The 19,377-nt window shown below is 42.4% G+C and overlaps 1 protein-coding gene across 1 annotated transcript; it reads right to left on the reverse strand.

Annotated features, from left to right (window-relative positions):
• Nucleotides 1-2,903: 2,903 nt before the first annotated feature.
• On the reverse strand, nucleotides 2,904-17,304 carry LOC147445631 (succinate dehydrogenase [ubiquinone] iron-sulfur subunit 2, mitochondrial-like). The gene is made up of 2 exons (XM_086525085.1): nucleotides 16,593-17,304; nucleotides 2,904-3,295 (listed from the first exon to the last, which is right to left on the reverse strand). The coding sequence occupies exons 1-2, from the start codon at nucleotides 17,252-17,254 to the stop codon at nucleotides 3,118-3,120; spliced, it is 840 nt and encodes a 279-aa protein (XP_086381211.1). The 5' UTR covers nucleotides 17,255-17,304; the 3' UTR covers nucleotides 2,904-3,117.
• Between the last annotated feature and the right edge of the window lie 2,073 nt (nucleotides 17,305-19,377).

Raw genomic sequence — 19,377 nt, forward strand, 5'->3', positions numbered from 1 at the left:
ATTGGCAATCTAAGTGATTTGGATACATGAATTACGAGTTGCAATCCCTTCACATACCCAATCTACTCAATCGGAGCTCATGTATACATTCATGAAAATTATAAGTACAATTGTGAAGAATGTAAAAATATGAAATTTGGTTGTATATAATGAGAAAATTATGAAATGGCCATAAGCATAGGCATATGGTGGCATTCGTAAGTGTGATTCCTTACAGGAATATAAAAATATGAAATTTGCATGTATATAATGGGAAAATTACAAAATTGCCACTAGCATAGGCATTCAATGGATCTGTTAACGTAGCTGCTAACAAAGTACTACCCAATTCTCCCCTCACAACTCACAGAGGGTGAGACACTATACACTAGCCATGTCCTAAACATATAGTATGTGGAGAGACTCGCAATCCATCCCTACACAAAAAAAGGCTTGGTGCACGAAGTTCTTTGATTTTTACAATATAACATTGTTGTCATAGATAAGCCCACAAGGCTATCTTCGTCATTGGCATTGTCAATGGCAAGGTCAATTTTTTATTTTCCTTGATGTTTTAAATGCTCTTTGTGATTTATCACGTGTTTAAGTTTACAATACTTTGTAGTATGGTTATTTTTACCATGAGTACAACAAGGGTTCATTTCATAACCATTGTATTATAGTTTAGGTTTACACATGTGAGATGTTTATGAGCGCATGCATCTCTCCCCCTCCCTAGTTCCCTTTAACAAAAAAATACTACTAAAGACAATATTGGAATGACTAAGTAGCATGAGGGAATCATCCACAAAGCTCGCTATAATACGACTTCTTTTCAAAGTTTTTAGCAATAACTTTTGTTTGAAGGAAATATTTTTTGTTTAAAGTTTGCTCATTGTTTAAGAGTTCATTGTGATTGTTTTCCTTCAGTTTCCAATTTTGACCGGGGGCACTCTTTGAGAACCAATTTTGAAGGTGTTAAGGCAATATTTTATGTAGGAAATGCAATACTCCAACACAAAAAAAAAAAAAAAAAGGCACTTTGATATTTGCAAATTCATGTTTTAGATGCTCATTGTAGCCCATAGCTTAAGGAAAAAGTAAGAAATGTATGTTGTACATCATCTTTATAGAAATTGCCCACTTGCAACTTGGAAAATTCAAGTAGGATACGACTTTCAGAATCACACGACGGTTGAAGAGTACCATGAATTGATGTGAGAGAAGACTCAAGGGCCGATTGGAAGCTACGAGCAATTAAAAACAGCCTAAAATTGTACACTTCAAGAAAAAAATAGAAAAAGTTTATTTTTTTCAGATTCGTACATATTGAACATTTTTAGCACCATTTTGTAATCATATGCAAGACGCATCCTTCGGACAAATTTTTCACCTTGCATTACTAAAAGACTAGAGTTAACGATGAAAATATCCGCTTTTCGATCATTGTGAGATTGCCTTAATTGTCAGAGAAGCTGCTAGAGTGTGATTGTGAGTGCGATCGAGATTGTGATTGCATGTGTGTGTGTGTGTGTGTGTGTGTGTGTGTGTGATTGGGATTGGAAGTGAGAGTGACAAGCGATTGAGAGAGAGAGAGAGAGAGAGAGAGAGAGAGAGAGAGAGCTTGGGGGTGGTTAAAAGGTTATAATATGCACTAAGCTCCTTCTGTAATCATCAATATCATTTTTTGTTTCTATTAATCTATTTCTCCTCCCCAGAGTTGCATCACATACACTGTGAATGCACACCACAAGATGCGCAATTCAAAGCTCAATTTTAAACCTCCTGTCTAGAATTTTTGTAAACTTCTACACCTATTTGCAATCATAGTCATAGCTTCTAAGTATACAACAACCAAAGTACATCAAGATATGAAGAAGCTAAAGCATTGCTCCTCAAAAACTATAGATGGCCAACAAAGAGACTTAACAAAAACTTATTACTGAGGAATTGCCATGTTGTTTAACATGTTACAAATTACTGAACAATGAGGGAGGGGGAAAAAAAGTAAAGCTCTTGGGCATTTATCTACTATAAAAACCATATATTGTGCACATACAAAAGCATTAAGCACTGTTATCTAGAACATAAGTCTATGTCTCTAGACTTGCATACAAAAATATATGCACATGCACACCACACAACCCACAAAAGCAAGCACAAAAATACATTTGCATGCGCACATGCATGCGACACCGACTAACCACTCAAGGAATTTAAAATTCCTTTTTTAAAGAACCTTGTAGAGCACATGACATTCATAATACATTGCAAAAGGTCAGGCACACGTGAATGTAGGGAATATCTACCAAGTGAGAAACTTACATCAAGTATGTGGTAGAATTTTTAAATCAAACGTACCATCACAAGAAAAATAAATACAAAAAAGCCTCCGTGACAACAAGAACCTCACAGTGGCCTGCTTTGTTTGGTATGATACCTCAAAATCGATATGGACACTAGAAGAACTCTCTTTTACCAAATATGAACCCTTTAAGCACAACACGTGCTTAAGCTTAAACTGCCCATTGCTGCTAATGGAAGAAGTAAATCTGATCCTACCGACATCACAAAATGTCGACAGACAATCAACAACATTATATAACATCACGAACAGATGGCTAGCCGCCGGCTACTGCAAAGATAAATTGACATGTTTACACAAATGAGCACTATTACAGGCATACAAACTGCATGCATAATATTTAACAAACACCATAAAACTAAAGAACATGTTATTTGTATTTATATCGACGCAGGCATATACATACATTCAAAAAAGACATAATCATGCCTATTGATCCACCTGTATCTAGACATATAACACATTCACACTCAAACCCATTATTATCGACACAAACCCACATGCCCCACAGAGAGAGAGAGAGAGAGAGAGAGAGAGAGAGAGAGAGAGAGAGACCCCGTTATTACAGAAGTAGCTACACAAATCAACAAAGTTTCTACATCAAGGGGCTTACACTTTCCCTTGTAGTTGCCAACAGAGAGACAAGTCTCAATTTATTCTCCAGTTTTACATCAAACAAGCACCACTTTGTATAGCAAAAAAATATAGATGGAAGTCAATAATGCCGAATTCTTTACCATCTTCTGTCAATCCATAGTTCCTTGCTCGATGCATCACCGTGGTCTTGTAACCTGTAACTTCTTAATTTTGGCTATCTGCTTACCAGGATTTAATCCTTTTGGACAAGCACGTGCACAGTTCATGATAGTGTGGCAGCGATAAAGCTTAAATTTATCATCAAGTGCCTCTAAGCGCTCGTTCGTATATTCATCACGACTATCAGCAATCCACCTGCAACACACCACACACATCCAGTTAAATTAAAACTTCAACCCGTACATAACAATTAAGAGAACAAGGCTCCACCACTGGCCCATTATTCCTGGAAGTGCTTCAATTTAACAGGAGGAAAAAACAAACACACAGCCTCTACAATACAATCACAATTCATTGACATACACCAAGCGTGCTTTTTGATATTGTTTTGCAGATTTCAGACAAGGGTGCTATGAAGATATCCTCCAAGATAAGCCAGAGTGATAATTAGTACAATTCCAAGAAGAAATTCATCTTCAAAAGAAAAACACGAGTTTTTATGGGCCTCAGATAATACGGTCCATTTCCACCTCAAACACGCTCACAGAGGCTTGTATGCGACTGAAACTGCTTTTCTTTTTATAATGAACAATAGAGATTTTATCACAAAACAGTACTTGACATAGCCCTAATACAATTGTGATTTATCAGGGTTCCCAAACCGTAAACATGATATGCATAGTTAATCCCCCTCTACTTGAATTGTAACAGATATCCATGATACATCAGGTGAAATGTGAAGCTTATTCTCGATGGTAGGCCATAATGGACATAAATGCTTTGTATGTTACAAGCTGTGCCTATTACACTCGCTCATAGCTGCTCTAGATCAGCTAGTGTGACAAACCTACTGAACATGCGGACGAACCTACCACATCAACGAAGTGCAGATCCCCTTCCCCTAATACACACAAAACAAAACAAGAACAGTACACTCTTCCAAGAGACAGTGATGCATGGTTACAGTAACTGTTTTCGACACCACAGATTTCATGTAGCCTGCTAATATGTTGATTCCAATGCTCAATTTAGTTTGCGCACAGCAACATACCCAGTAGACGCACAATATGTCAGAGGCAGCTCAAAACAACAAGCAGGCCACAAGAACGAGCGGGTGGAGAGAGGGGGGCCATAGGCCTACGACTCACAAGTTAGAAAACAGGGCTGCCCCTCCTACCTCAGCATCCATAAGTGCACGAGCATACATACGTCGGAGTCCACCGTCTCACAAAGAGGGTGCCCACACTGGGTGGTGGACCAGCCCCCACACAAGGACCTAGGCCCTATTAGCAAATAGGTATGAGTCATCGCCGAAAATTTACGGCACATGATTGTTTCCGTTTGACCAAGTTGATAAAGTGATGATTGATCCCAAAAAAACTTATCAAACCAGTTGGTACCCTACGTATTCTATTGATCAGTTTCTCTCACACATTTCATTCTTTAAAATTAGAAAAGGTATGGCGATAGAGCCATTTTTTCACACTTTCAAGCTCTTTATTATAGTTTGAAAGCATCGTTGCGGGCTCACTTAAAATCTATTCTATGTATGTAATTATTCTTTGAACAACAATGTAGAGAAAAAATGATTATGTACGTTATGTTCAATACATTGCGTACCTACTGTACATAACGCGTATCATATTTGTACCTAATATATACCTTCATAAGGTTAGAATAACGTATGGTTCATAACTACCTTGCCCTACATTGCTTTAACAACTCGGTTTGTGACGATACAATGGTATAAAATCTACAATAGAGTTTCTACCAATTGATATTTAAAATCTAGAATAGAGTTTCTACCGATTGATAATTAAATTCTAATACATCGTGAGCATCCAGCCATAAGCTAGAAATGTAACTCACGACTCCAATTCTACTAGCTAATAAGGGCACTGATTCAATAAATACATGAGCTGCCCTGCTATACCTCGATGGCCCTGAAGGCTGGCCGCCTCCAAAACATACTCCAAGAAATATGCCAAGAAGGGGATGGCCAACCCACAACCAGGTAATACTCATTGTCACGTGCACATCTAACCCTATGTGCAAGCTCTAGGGTTTAAAATAGCCTAGGAAGTGTTCTGGCACCCTTGTGAGCCTGTACACAAGACTTGCATGTCCGAGAACTTTAGCATAGTATCACTCACAAAACCTTCACTCATAGTATCTCTTCTCTCTCTAATCTATTGCACATCTCTCTAGTGAACTAAAATGAACCTTGAGTACGCACTAAGCACTCATCGTAAGTTATCACCATAAATCACTTCCGCTGCACATCACACAAACTCGGATAAAAGAGATATCTCTTCCCTAACACCATGAAACCAATGCATAAACCCCTCATGAACTAAAAGGAACCTTTGAGTACGCACTAAGAACTCATCCTAAGTTATCACCATAAATCACTTCCGCTACACATTACACTCACACACTTGGATAAAGGAGAACTCTCTTCCCCTAATACCATGAAGACTACCGATGCATAAACCATCTTTCTTATGCCTAAATCACATATTTACTCAAAGGTAAATCAAGCCACCTCACCAACTTTTAGCCCCTTAAAAATTCTTAGCAGCTACCAAACTCCTCTTCATGGGTGAGCCTCTTAATAAACTAATATACATACTTTGATAAGAACTCATGAATTATAAAAGGCGCTAAAAGAATCACAAAAACACAAACGCAAGGCACAAAAGAAAACGGATAAACAAAAAAAATGGATTGCCTTAATTGTTTCTAGACAAAAAAAAAACATTATTTAAACAATTATGCTTTTAGAAAAGGCTTCCAAAAAATAAGATAGAGAAGCTTAATAGACTGAAACTAGTTTCGTGACATGACTCTCTTAGAGCCATGAACTATTTTCCAGGTAATCAATAATTCATTGTAAGAACACACATAAACAAAGTGCTATAACTAGCAAGCCAAAAGGAAAAAGGGGGACAAAAGAAACTGACGCCAACCTAAAAAGTAAAGACAAAGGTGTGGCATAGGTAAAGATTGAAGGAAAAATATGTAAAAGTTATATTGTACTATCACAAAACTAGCTACATTCCCTAGACTAGTGTCACAAATTGATGACGTGGCATGGCCTAAACGAAAGAACCCGGCCAAAGTAGCTCGAAAAGGAGCAACAGAAGTTGTTCCAACTTATAGGTTCTAACCGAGTGGCCCAAATCGGATTAGGCCTAAAAACCTAATCCTCTTGACTTGACGGAACCTAGCCGAGGAGCTTTAAAAATAAAAGCTAGGACCCCAAAATTGCGTGGAGCAGTTGACGTGGCAGCTCGTACGGACTCCCGCGATTTGCAGCGGGATTTGCAGACACTACTGATGTGGCAATGTGTACGGACAACCCACTGAAAACTGCTTTTGGCCAAAGCCTTTATATAAGTGTATCCAAGACCTCACTCTTGGCAAATTAGCTTGGGAGCATCGCCAGAGAGAGGACCCTCAGAATTTGTACTTTGCGAAGCATAATAATAAAAAGATATCGGGAAGGGGAGCCAATCTTTGGGGCCAGCACCTCTGGGTGCGGAACTACACGGTGCCGCATTGACTCTCCTCTTCTCTCTCCCTCTCTTTTCAAGTTTTGTTGAGTTGAGTTGTTTCCAGTCCAGTCCAGTCCTCTCACGTGTGTTGATGTAGATCTTCAGCTTGAAGTGTCCAAGTCTATTACAGTGGTATCAAAGCTTAGATGATTCTTCTTCTAGAAAGGATCCAATCCCTTTTCTGCAACACGCCTGGATTCCTACAGTGAATCTGGCAAGGAGGAAATGGTTCTACCTACTCGCATGAGTGAGGAGACCCATAGAGGTTTTAGCAAGAGTCAGAGCTCTTCCGAGGACTCCTGAGCCGAGTATGGCTCTCTTCCGCCGAGCGGCCTCAAAAAGATGGAAGCCCAACGACAACTTCAAGTTCATCTATGCCAACCAGATGCTTGAATACGCCACGGACTGGCAATACGCGAAATTTTTGAAGAATCACCACTTGACGAGATCCACTCAGGATGGCAAGCGACCATTCACTCACCTCTCAAGTCGGCAACGAACAAAAATCCAAGCCAAGTACAAATAAGCGACAACTGCACTCACAGGATGAGTTTGACAATGCAGTAGAGCAGCAAGTCAAGCTCATTCTGCACTTGCAAGATGAGTTTGACAATGCGGTAGAGCAGCACATCAACAAAGTCTTCAAACAGACCTCGAAAGAAAAGTCATTCAGGAGATTATATATACCTAGATGAATCCAGGATAAGCCCAAATTCACCCTTAAAGGAAAGTGCAAGGTATAGACCCATGGTAGTCACCCACAAGACAATATAACCATCAGCTCCATCATGCATAGTATTGACTAAATACCACGACATCCCCACTAATGTCGTCAGTGCCCAATAGTGGGTGTAAAACTAGGTACTAACATATGCTCCCAAACCCAACACACACCACACACACACACACATGAGCATACATCAACACAAAGTTCAGCGTACTGAGTTTCTGTCATGACTCCGAAGATCAAGGGCAGACTCAGCCAAAAGCCTAGCACTAAAAGAAGCATTAAATCGAAAAAATTAGCACAAAAATGAGGTAGTTGATAGGGCATACGCACCACAAAAGATGGAAAGAATTAGCACAATATCAACTGGTCGTAACTCGGACGAAAACTTCACAATGTGAAGTCTGCATGTCCGCTATATGACTAAAAAATATACCTAGATGAATCCAGGATAAGCCCAAATTCACCCTAAATACCACGACATCCCCACTAACGCCGTCAGTGCCCAATAGTGGGTGTAGAACTAGGTACTAACATATGCTCCCAAACACAACAAACAACACACACATGAGCATACATCAACACAAAGTTCAGCGTACTGAGTTTTTGTCATGACTCTGGAGATCAAGGGCAGACTCAGCCAAAATGAAGCCTAGCACTAAAAGAAGCATTAAATCAAAAAAATTAGCACAAAAATGAGGTAGTTGATAGGGCATACGCTACCACAAAAGATAGAAAGAATTATCACAATATCAATTGGTCGTAACTCGGACGAAAACTTCACAATGTGAAGTCTGCATGTCCGCTATACAACTAAAAAATATACCTAGATGAATCCAGGATAAGCCCAAATTCACCCTTAAAGGAAAGTGCAAGGTATAGACCATAGTCACAAGGGACGCATTCCGGGACGGGGGAACGGGGGACGGGGGACGGGGCTGAAATGGATTTTTAGTGTAAAAAAGAGAGCGGGACGGCAAGTGGGGACGGAAAAGTGGGGACGGGAAGCCTGAAAAAGGGCGTCCCCTATTACTATGGTATAGACCCATGGTAGTCACCGGCTACCTAGGCTCGAAATCTACATTCGAAGCAGTTAGCAGATTCAAGAAGCGTGTAAACTTTGAGAATGATCTAGGTTCATCTTTGACTTCAGACAACTCTAAGAGTTCCTCTTCCTCCGATTGCAACGGGGAGGATGGGAAGCATCGGAAGTGGAGAGACTCACAAGAGCAAGAAGAACAAGAAGAACCGACGAACCAAGAAGAGCACATCCCACAAAGGATCCCAAAAGCATAAAAAACATTATGACCGCTCTCATGAGGATACGTCGTCCTCGGACAATTCTGATTTGGACACGTCGACGTTTGGAAAGAGAGGGAGACCAGGCTACCAATTGAATCAATTTGACCATCTTGAGGAGGAGGGCGAGAAGACCAAGAGCTTTAAAAGGGGTGGGCAAGCACTTAAATTCCACACCTTTTCGGGATATAAAGATGTATACAGAGCTCTTGCTTTCATACAAGAGTTCGACATTGTTTTCACGAGAGGACGCTTTTCTGAACACTCTACAGTACGAAGAGCATCTTCTTATCTGATAGGAAATGCCCAGACTTGGTGGTCAACCATACTTTCGTGAAAGGAAACACCCATATCCCTGTAAAATTCAAACATGTTTTCACCTCCACATCGCTCACCGAAGAATATAAAGAGGATGTTATCACAGCCTGGCACCATCTTGGGACAACCAAAGAAGACACCCTAGACGATTATTGCTAGAGGTTCCGGGATATTTCTCCCAACCTTGTCCTTCAAGAAAATTACCTTCAAGCAACACGCTGAGCGGTTTTGTTGCGGTTTCCCAAGGAGATACAGCAATATGTTTGCAAAAGAAGGCGGACTCCATTCAATAGTTCATGGGTCACGCCAATATCTATAGTTTTAGATAGAGATCCCCGATTCACAAGTTTGCTTTGAAGAGCAATAGAGGAGAATATTGTTAGACTTAACACCACTTTGTTGCTTCATACGTCTAGGACATACATATATGGATGGCTATTGTGCCTCCGGGCTGGCCACCCTTTGCATATGCATTTAGGCTCCCATCATTGTTCGGCCGCCCACTTCTGGGCTGGCTGGCCTCATATACATTTCTTTTCTTGTTGGGTCGTGGGAGATTTTATTTGGCATTGCCCTACCTCCCCTTGGGCACCTATTTATGGGGCCAGGGGGGTACCCACTTCCATCGTCTGGTTGTTGTATTGGGTCTTCTGCTCATAGTGATCACCCCCTCTTCCACCATACCTTGCGTTTGTGTTCCTGTCTCTCTCTCTCTCTCTCTCTCTCTCTCTCTCTCTCTCTCTCTCTCTCTCTCTCTCTCTCTCTCTCTCTCTCTCTCTCTCTCTCTCTCTCTCTCTCACGCTTCCGCACACGCGCACACTCACATTGTATCAGAGCATGAAGAAGCCTCCACAACCCAGCACTCTCACATGGTATCAGTCGCCAACAAGTGAAGACCATTACGATCCAGCAAACCAAGGTTAGCGCTAGCATTTCTGCACACTTTCGTCGCGTGAAAGCTACAAAAAAATTGCCTAGCGTTTTCAGAAACCATCAGCGTTTTTACACCTCAGCCTTGCGTTTTTGCATCTACAGGCATCAATCTCATCCTCCCTCTCTTGGCGCCCCCTCCCTGCAGCAAAACGCAGCAGATCGCATCAAATCAGCCCTGCATTTTTGGACCAGTTCTGCGTTTTGTCAGCCCTTGCTGCGTTTTTGTGGTTGCTGCGTTTTTTTGCAAAACGCTGAGCCCTCGCACACACAAGAGCGGCTAAGACATCCACGGGAGTCTCCAACATTGCTTGGTACTTCCACATCCATTCACATCAGGTACATACACGAGATCGGCATTTTTTGGCATCTTTTACTTGCTGTTTTTTCTCTGTTTCAGCCCTCTGTGATGGCTGCGAACTACGAGAACCCCCTCATCTGAACCTCTGCGACGCTCCTGTACCGATCGATGGTGTACAGGCACGCTGAAATCTCTGTTAGAGCAGTGTTTTCAGCACCCTTTTTTTTGGGCAAACAGCAGGCTGATTTTTCGCCTATTGTGTGTCGATCACTCCATTGCTCGTCACGACACCATCTGATGGTTGTCTGAGCGGTTATTGTGGACTGCTACAGCTTTGGAGATGGTACCTTCTACGGCGACGAGAGACCTATCCCTTAATCCTTGGAAGATCCATTCATTTCAGCCATCATTTGACGGTTGCGCACTCTAGAGGGGGTGATGACTTGTGGTTTGCTATGGACACACCTATGCACTCATCAGAGGAGTTCATACGAGATATGGCCATGCTCACGGCATATGGGATTCCAACATCTCCAGAGAGGACACAACCATCTTGGGTGGACAGACACTTACCACTTGACCTCGACACGTTAGATCACTTGCTTACACAGGAGCATCTACATGGACTTAGGATGAGGATCCTAGATCTCTTCTTCGACAAGTTCATTGTTTAAATATACAGACTGGAGTGGGACTACAGTGCTTTGGACTCTCTTAAAGATTTACCCGCGAGATGCGGGAGATCATGCATTACACGACTACATCCGGAGTCACCCGGAGCTTGGCTTGGATGGTAGTAAGTTGCTCTTCTACATTCCTGATCGTTTGGATTGCTACCTTCAGAGTTGCTTACACTCACCCTCATTAACTTTACAGCAGACTTATCCCCCGACCTGGGCAGTAGGCCACTCCCAGCTCATTCACATTGAGAGCCACAACGAGATGCGGTTTAGTGGCGTTGTTGGTGTGGATTCTGTTTTGGTTGACACTAAGGATTGGAGGCAGGAGATACAGGCAAGACGGTGCAGACAAATTGGTTCGGCCTTTCCTCTTCTCAGAGGATCTTCACAGCGCAGACTGCTCAATCTGGCTTCCTACTTCTACGAGATGATTACGATGCGAACAGCTTGGTCTGACCACACCTCTTCTCAGAGGCCCTTCACAGCGCAAACTGTTGAGTCTGGCCTTCCCCTCATCTTAGACTACCCTACCTACTGACAATGTAAGAAACTGCTGACGTGTCAAAGCCTAAAGAATGGAGCCAACTTACAGATGCCGGCCGAGGGGCCTAAACCCTAAGAAGAACAAGTAACAGAAGAAGTCCTCCCAACTTATGGGGACCCCGTTTGATGGGGCCCCAAGTGACAAAGCACTATAATAAAGTACGACCCACACACACAGGAAAAACTGATGACGTGGCAGATTTTCGAAAATTGCGCTAGCATGATGACGTGGCAGGTTGTACGGATTTTCACATTTTGCGTTGGATGATGGCGTGGCAACTATACGGGTTTCCGTAAATTACGCTGGCAGCTTTTGGCTTTGCTTTTTGGACCAGAAGCTTTTGAGTTTTGAAGGCTTTTCACTGTAAGTGCTTTTCAGGCCAAGGGCCTTTAAATATGAGGTTAGGGCTCATTCTCTGGCATGCTTCTTGGAGAAGCTGCAGAGTCTAGAGTACCAGCTTGTACTGTGTTGATTCAATATAAAGAAATATCGAAAGGGGCGCCAAGGTTTGGGGCCCAATACTCTCTGGGGTGGAATTCCGCCACTCCGTGTCGCGTGTCGTCTCTCTCTCTCAGTTTTGTTTTTATTGAAGTGCTAAAAGTCTGTTCAGTCTATTCTTTTCTATTGGCACGTGGTGCCTGTCTTGTGACAGACAAGACATCATCCGGTGGTGGTCCGTGCAGTCTATCGGTGACTGCTGCAGCTTACAGTAGTTTCTTAAGTGCAGACTGTTTAGTCTAGCTTTCCTTGAGGATGTTTACGGCGCAGATTGCTACAGCTGGCCTTCCTGGAGTTTTACACAGCTTAGCCACCTGGCGACCTTGGGTTGTAGGTTCATGCATTGACAGGCTTCTGGCCACTCTCATGACGATTCCTGGGCTTCCCCATTTTCTCCAGACGATTTGACTAGACACCACACATCCTATTGGGCATGACACTTATAGGTCTATTGGCACTTCTTTCACGAAAAGGATATACCTAGATGAATCCAGGATAAGCCCAGATTCACCCTTAAAGGAAAGTGCAAGGTATAGACCAATGGTAGTCACCCACAAGACAATATAACCATCAGCTCCATCATGCATAGTATTGACTAAATACCACGACATCCCCACTAACGTCGTCAGTGCCCAATAGTGGGTGTAGAACTAGGTACTAACATATGCTCCCAAACACAACACACACCACACGCACACGCACACACACATAGCATACATCAACACAAAGTTCAGCGTATTGAGTTTCTGTCATGACTACGGAGATCAAGGGCAGACTCAGCCATAATGAAGCCTAGCACTAAAAGAAGCATTAAATCGAAAAAATTAGCAAAAAAATGAGGCACTTCTTTCACGAAAAGGAGTTGTTTTCACACTCACTTCAAGACCTTCACGCAGTATCTTCACACTGTATCGGCGAAGTACAGCAGTTTGCTACACTGCTCATGACGGCACTTTACCATGGAGATTTCTTGGCGGTTGGGACACCCCAAACTGCTGCTACACTCGCGGAGTTCGCCGGAGTATTGTCCTTCAGTGGACATCGCAGCAGACATCTTCATCATTTGCCTCACATCTTCAGTTTCATGCGGTTTGTCCAGCATCCGGTGCTGAGAGGGGGTGTTAAGACTTACACCACTCTGCTGCTTCACAGGTCTAGGGCATACATGTACGGCTAGTGTGCCTCTCGGCTGGCCACCCCTTGCATATGCATTTAGGCTGCATCACTGTTCGGCCGCCCACTTTGACCGGGCGCCCTCATATATATTTCTTTTCTTGTTGGGTCGTGGGGGATTTTATCTGGCATTGCCCTACCTACTCTTGGGCACCTATGAATGGGGCTAGGGGATACCCACTTCCATCATCTGGTTGTTGTATTGGGCCTTCTGCTCATGGTAGTATGCGATGGACCTTTCCAGATACTGGAAAAGATAAATGATGTAGCCTTCAGACTAAGGTTACCAAATACTTGGAAGATTTACAATGCATTTAATGTGAATCTATTGAAACATTCAAAGGTGAGGCACCAATGGACAAGCAACCAGAAGTGAAAGAGATGGAAGAGAGACTCATTCCCAAATAGAACCTACTCATAAGGAAAGGAAAATAAAAGGTAGACTGACATGGGTCAAGTTCAGGAATTATCCACAACTCTTGATGCCAAGTGGATGGAGAGGACTTAGCAGATACTCCTCAGAAACTAGAGCTTACCTTGAGGCTTTTGGATTAGCACCGACTATTCCAAGAGTTACCGATGAATCAACAGGTTGCATCTGTTGTGGACTGCACAAGAGGGGAGTTACTCCGCTCCTTTGTCACACGTTGCCTCGATGGAAATAAAGTCGCTGATTTCTTTTGAGATTTCATGAATACTAACAGGCTATCATTATAGTATTCAGTTGAATGACTTATGTAAAAAAGTAATTTGAAATGGGAATTCCTAAAATGAATTTGTTACATGTGCTCTCATGTGTTTATTGTTTGAGTACGTGTCTAAAGGATGAAACGACTGCAACATTTTGTCTTAGCCACCTGAGGGGCGATGTGGATATGATAGTAACAAAATTTAGTAGATCAAGACATCCGTGAAACGATCAAAGCGATATGGATGTGATTGCTAAATAAGTTCATCTAAGATCTCGTTGGGGATAGTGATGTGAATGTTCAATGACTGCCGTCTTCATGCAATTGTTGGATATTGTGTATTCTAGTATCGGTACTTAAGAGTGGATGTATACTAAACTAGTTTTTGTTCTAGGTAAGCATAATCGAGGGCGATTACAATTCTTTCAAGAGGGTATGTCACAAAGTGATGACGTGGCTTGGCCTAAACGACAAAACCCAGCCTAAGTGCCTTTGACAAGAAGCAAAAGAAGTTGTTCTAACTTACAAGCTCCAATCGAATGGCACAAATAGAATTAGGCCTAAAACCCTAATCCTCCCAACGTGTAGAACCTCACCGAGGGGCCTAAAACCTTTAAAAATAAAAGCTAGGATCCCAAAATCATGTGGAGCAATTGACGTGGAAGTTGGCAGACTTCTGCAATTTGTGGCGGGATTTGCGGACACGGCTGACTCAACAACATTACGGACAGCCCACTAAGCACTAGCTTTTGGGAGTCAAAACCTTTCAAAGCAGTAGCTTCTCATGTACTGCTTTTGGCCAGGGCCCTTTAAAAGTGTACCCAAGGCCTCACTCTTGGCAGGTTAGCTTGGGAGCATCACCAAAGAGAGGACCCTCAGCCATTGTATTTTGCGATTCGCGAAGCATAATAACAATGAAATACCAAGAAGGGGTGCGAGTCTTTGGGGCCAACATGTATATACACCATGCTGCGTCGACTCTCCTTTCTCTCTCCCTCTCACGTGTGTTCATAGTCACAACAAGAAATGGAAACGGTAGAAACGAAAAAACCAAACTTTCAGAGCTTTTGTAGAAGTCGAAGCGGCCAAGATATGGCATTTCTTTTAATTCAATTATTAACTTGATGTATAAAACTATTATAGGACTTAAACATGCACACACCCACCACCCATAGAGCCATTCAAAATGCCTAAACACCATAATAAGTGTGTAAAGAAGCCCCAAGACTCACTCTCAAGTACCCGGTAAACCTTGGGGAGAGAGGGAAAGCATTATGCATAGAGCACAAAGCCTGCACAAAGAAATGCAAGTGCATAAAAATGATACTAAGGCTAAAAGATGATTGATTGAGAATAAAAAGTAACATGCAGATTTTTTACTCCCAATAAAAAACGAGAGGTCAGAAACGCCGTTTCTCAAAAACGGAATGGTGGCAAATGGCCAATCCCTTTCTTCAAGGAAAAAAACGGTGTTTCTTGTGACTATGCATGTGTTGATGAAGATCTTTGGCTTGGAGTGTCCAAGTCTATTATAACTAGTTACTCTTCTACATGTAAAAAAATTTAAAGCAAAACTATGCAAGATATTTCTGGTCATTAAGTCTTCTCTCAAACAAGGAAACATGTCTCCGCATACAGAGAGCACAAACAAACTTTGCCCCATTTTGTTGATGATGCATATGACCATCTCAAAGCACTGATCGTGCAATCTAAGACTAATTTTTATATAGTTAATGGACATCAATATGACATCTCTCAATATATCTTTTAACACTACCCAAACCAACTCGAATAAGCACGTTCAAAAAAGACAACAAATATACAGGGCCAATAAAACAAACGAGTTTATTTACACGCCTGAAAACAAGCAAATCCCCCGTTTTTTTCGAGATCAAGCAAACACACTAGGGCACCGACAGGTATCTGTCTTTCAATCTTTGAAAATGTCAGAGATACACTACTTGTATTGTGGCGATTCCATTGTAGCCTTTCTTGAGTTTTTTCTACATCAAAGGAAGACAAAGACCACCGTGTAAAGACAAACAACGTCACAATACAAGTAGTGGTAACATGGAAAGGCTGACCAAATATAGTCTACATGCCAATGTCCAGATATTTTCAGGAAATTTAAACTTAAAGTACGATCAATTAATCCCCCAGCCATGTAGCTCTTACTTGACTCCAAAGACAAATCGATTTCTGTTGCCCTAGCACAGCGACCTATACATAAAAAATGATTTTCTGCAAGATAGGACCATTGGCAAGTGTGTGTGTGTGTGTGTGTGTGTGTGTGTGTGTGTGTGTGTGTGTGTGTGTGTGTGTGTGTGTGTAAGTGCGCGCGCGCACGCACTTTGACAACAAGAGGTCCAACTGTTATAACCAGTGGCTAGCAATCCAGGCTTCTTTTGTATCGAGATACTTTACTCAATTTACAAGTGACACTGAAATGAGGAAGTCAAAGGGTCATTTCAGTGTCAAAGGGTTTACTATAGGAAAAAAATTCTTTGACCACATTTTAATAGAAATTCCCAGTCTTAAAGATAAGAAGGCCTAACACCCTCGCTGATATGTATCTAAAATGATAGATGATAAGAGTGTGTCAGTGTTTGTTTTCTCTTACCAAAAAGAAATCCATCCAAAAAAAAAAACCACATAAACCCTCATAGAAAGTCCATCAGTAGAAATGACTCCACAAGACAAAGATAAAGTAAATATAAGAACATACATACTAGCCAGTTGTTAAAATAAGAAAAAAGACTGTGCTAATCAGACATACCTGTGGGCTTGAAGAAGTGCAGCAGGACCAAGATACAGCTCAGGATTCCACCAGTAACTGGGACAAGAGGTACTACAACAGGCACAAAGGATGCATTCATACATGCCGTCCAGCTTGGCACGATCCTGCTTTGATTGGAGGTGTTCCTTGCCAGCTTCAGGAGGAGGTTTCTTGGTTTTGAGCCAAGGCTCCACACTCTTGTACTGGCTGTAAAAGTTGGTCATATCCACAACAAGATCCTTCACTACAAACATGTGAGGAAGAGGGGATATGGGCGATTCCTTTGCCGGATTCGTGTCAATCTTGGTGAGGCAGGCAAGACCATTGCAACCATCGATGTTCATGGCGCATGAGCCGCAAATTCCCTCTCGGCATGACCTTCTGAAGGTGAGAGTTGGGTCCATTTCATTTTTTATCTTGATGAGAGCATCCAGCACCATGGGACCGCAATCGTTGGTGTCAATGGTGTATGTCTTCATCTCGGGCTTGCCCCCATTGTCGGGATTCCATCTGTAGATGTTGAATTTCTTGAGATTTGAAGGCGGGGGCGCAGAAGAAGAGGAGGGCTGTTTCTGCGCTGCGGTAGAGGTTGCTCTTAGGAAGATGGTGTTAGGGATTCTTGATCTCCGCGCCAATGCAGAAATTTTGGAGCAGACCGACATGCTCGTTATGTTCTCCTTCCCGCGATCGTCTCTCTTGCACTGTTGCAACCAAAATCCGTGCGTAAATAAGTGATTTTCTTCGCAGTAGTGAACTAACATCCAGTTAAAACCTGACACGTGGCAACGTTGTCCCAGACCGACTTCTCACAATGGATTTTTTGGCCTTCCATCGATTTTTACTTGGTGAGCCAAAGGCTCTTTTCCCACTCTCTGATCGCACAAGCAACCACGTGGCACATTCCCACTGGCGCTAGCAAAAAGCTCAAATAACAATAAAAACGCCGCCGTGCAACGAGTTCGCAGACAGAGCTCAAAAGCACTTCGAACTTCTCCACGCAGGCAGTTCGCAGGTTCCCCAAAAGCCGCAAGTTTGCGAGAGATATGCAGCAGATCCCGATGCTTAATTCTCAAGATCCACACCAATTTTTTCCGCGCAGTTTGCCTGTGCAGCAGTAAGCTGGGTAGAACCGGAAAAGAATACCAGAGACCGGTTATATTTCGTAGATCATCAAGCTGGAGTGATGAGCATGCTCAAAGATCAGATATTTCATGCGATCAACCAATGGAAGAGGTTTGTTCTAGTGCTACTCATGAAACAAAAGATAATCAGTTGGCCTAATCTGGAGTCGAACCACCAAAACTCATTGCCTTCGTAGGCCCGTTCAGGGTGTTGGCGATGCAGACGGAAGAGGTAAAAGAAATGGAAAGAATAAACATCGAACTAGACATGAGGGCAGAAAAGCTTAGCAGGATCGATCATACCGAAGCTTATGATGGTCATCCTCAAGTAATTAAGCCAGCGGCCTTAGTGCTAGCTGCTTGCGCTTTTAGCAAAGAGTGTCGCTTTTAGTAGAGAGTGTGAGGGGATTAGTGGCAGACAGCTCAATGTCGAGGGAAAGGCATTGGGGAATATTGTCACTAGTGCAAGTCATGGTCTGCTGAGTTGTTGACTTTAGTCGCACTTCTCGTCCAACTCCATTGATAGCCTATCTGAAAATTTGATGAGTCGAGCAATTCACGACGATCTGCAAACAAATAGAAACATCTCTCATAACCAATTCAACGCAGAATATGGTGTCCGTAGGAGTTGGTTAATGTATAGCTCCAAGGAGATGCAAGAGCATTGTAGCGGAAGTCAAGTAGTCAATCATGTAGGTGCCTACGCTGCTGGCCAGGATCAAAAGAATAGTCAAAGAGCAAAAGCGGAAGCTAATTCTTTTCTCCACACAAAGAGCTTTGATGCTGCAGAAGCTGGAGAACAAGGACTACGGAGCAATAGCATTTCCGGAGACAGGCATACCAATATGTCAACACTTATTAGACTCCAGCAGTGAACTACTGTTGGCCATTCAATGGGATAGCAGAAAATTTAATAGACAATATGGTCAATATTGTGTCCTGTAAAGAGATTCTCTTTCTAAACCGCGTGCAGGTGGCAGTCAATGCGGTCGCAGTTGGGATTAGCAACAATAGTATATTGCAGTGTTGCTTTTCAGCATATGCATACGAAGCAGGGAATGTTGGTGGCAGATTCTATGAGCAAAGGTCCATGTACGCAGCAGCTATTGGATCAAGTTCAGATGGTTGCAAATGCAAACATCAATTTGGCATCGATACATAACGCAAGTTAGTCAGCAAGGAGGCAAGAAGACATAATTGCTGAGCGAAGCAGCTTACAACTCAGAGAGAGAGAGAGAGAGAGAGAGAGAGAGAGAGACAGACAGAGAGAGAGAGAGAGAGAAGGTAATATTGATCATAGGACATAGAGCATAAAGTTACATCTACATGTTTTGTGTATGGCAGGGAGGACATATATTCACAACACTACACGTTCCAATTACACAAATGCGACTCCAGCTCGACAACATTGCAAGGTCCGTTATCTGCATCCAATTGTCCATGCGCATGCGTTTGCTTGGCACAACACATAAACGCTACGGGGTAGGGCACGGCTTCCGTTTCTTATAATTTTTTGGAGAGACCACAGTGCCAGCTCTCCACCATACTTTTGTATGGCACCTCTGTATGACGTGCACAATATACTTTGCACTTTCAATGTGCCATTTCATTGCAAGACGATATGTTTAACTATTTACATTGCTTTTTTGTAGCTTGACTCACAT

This window comes from Adiantum capillus-veneris, chromosome 12, assembly GCF_014529385.1.
Source record: "Adiantum capillus-veneris isolate H3 chromosome 12, ASM1452938v2, whole genome shotgun sequence".
Lineage (NCBI taxonomy): Eukaryota > Viridiplantae > Streptophyta > Polypodiopsida > Polypodiales > Pteridaceae > Adiantum > Adiantum capillus-veneris.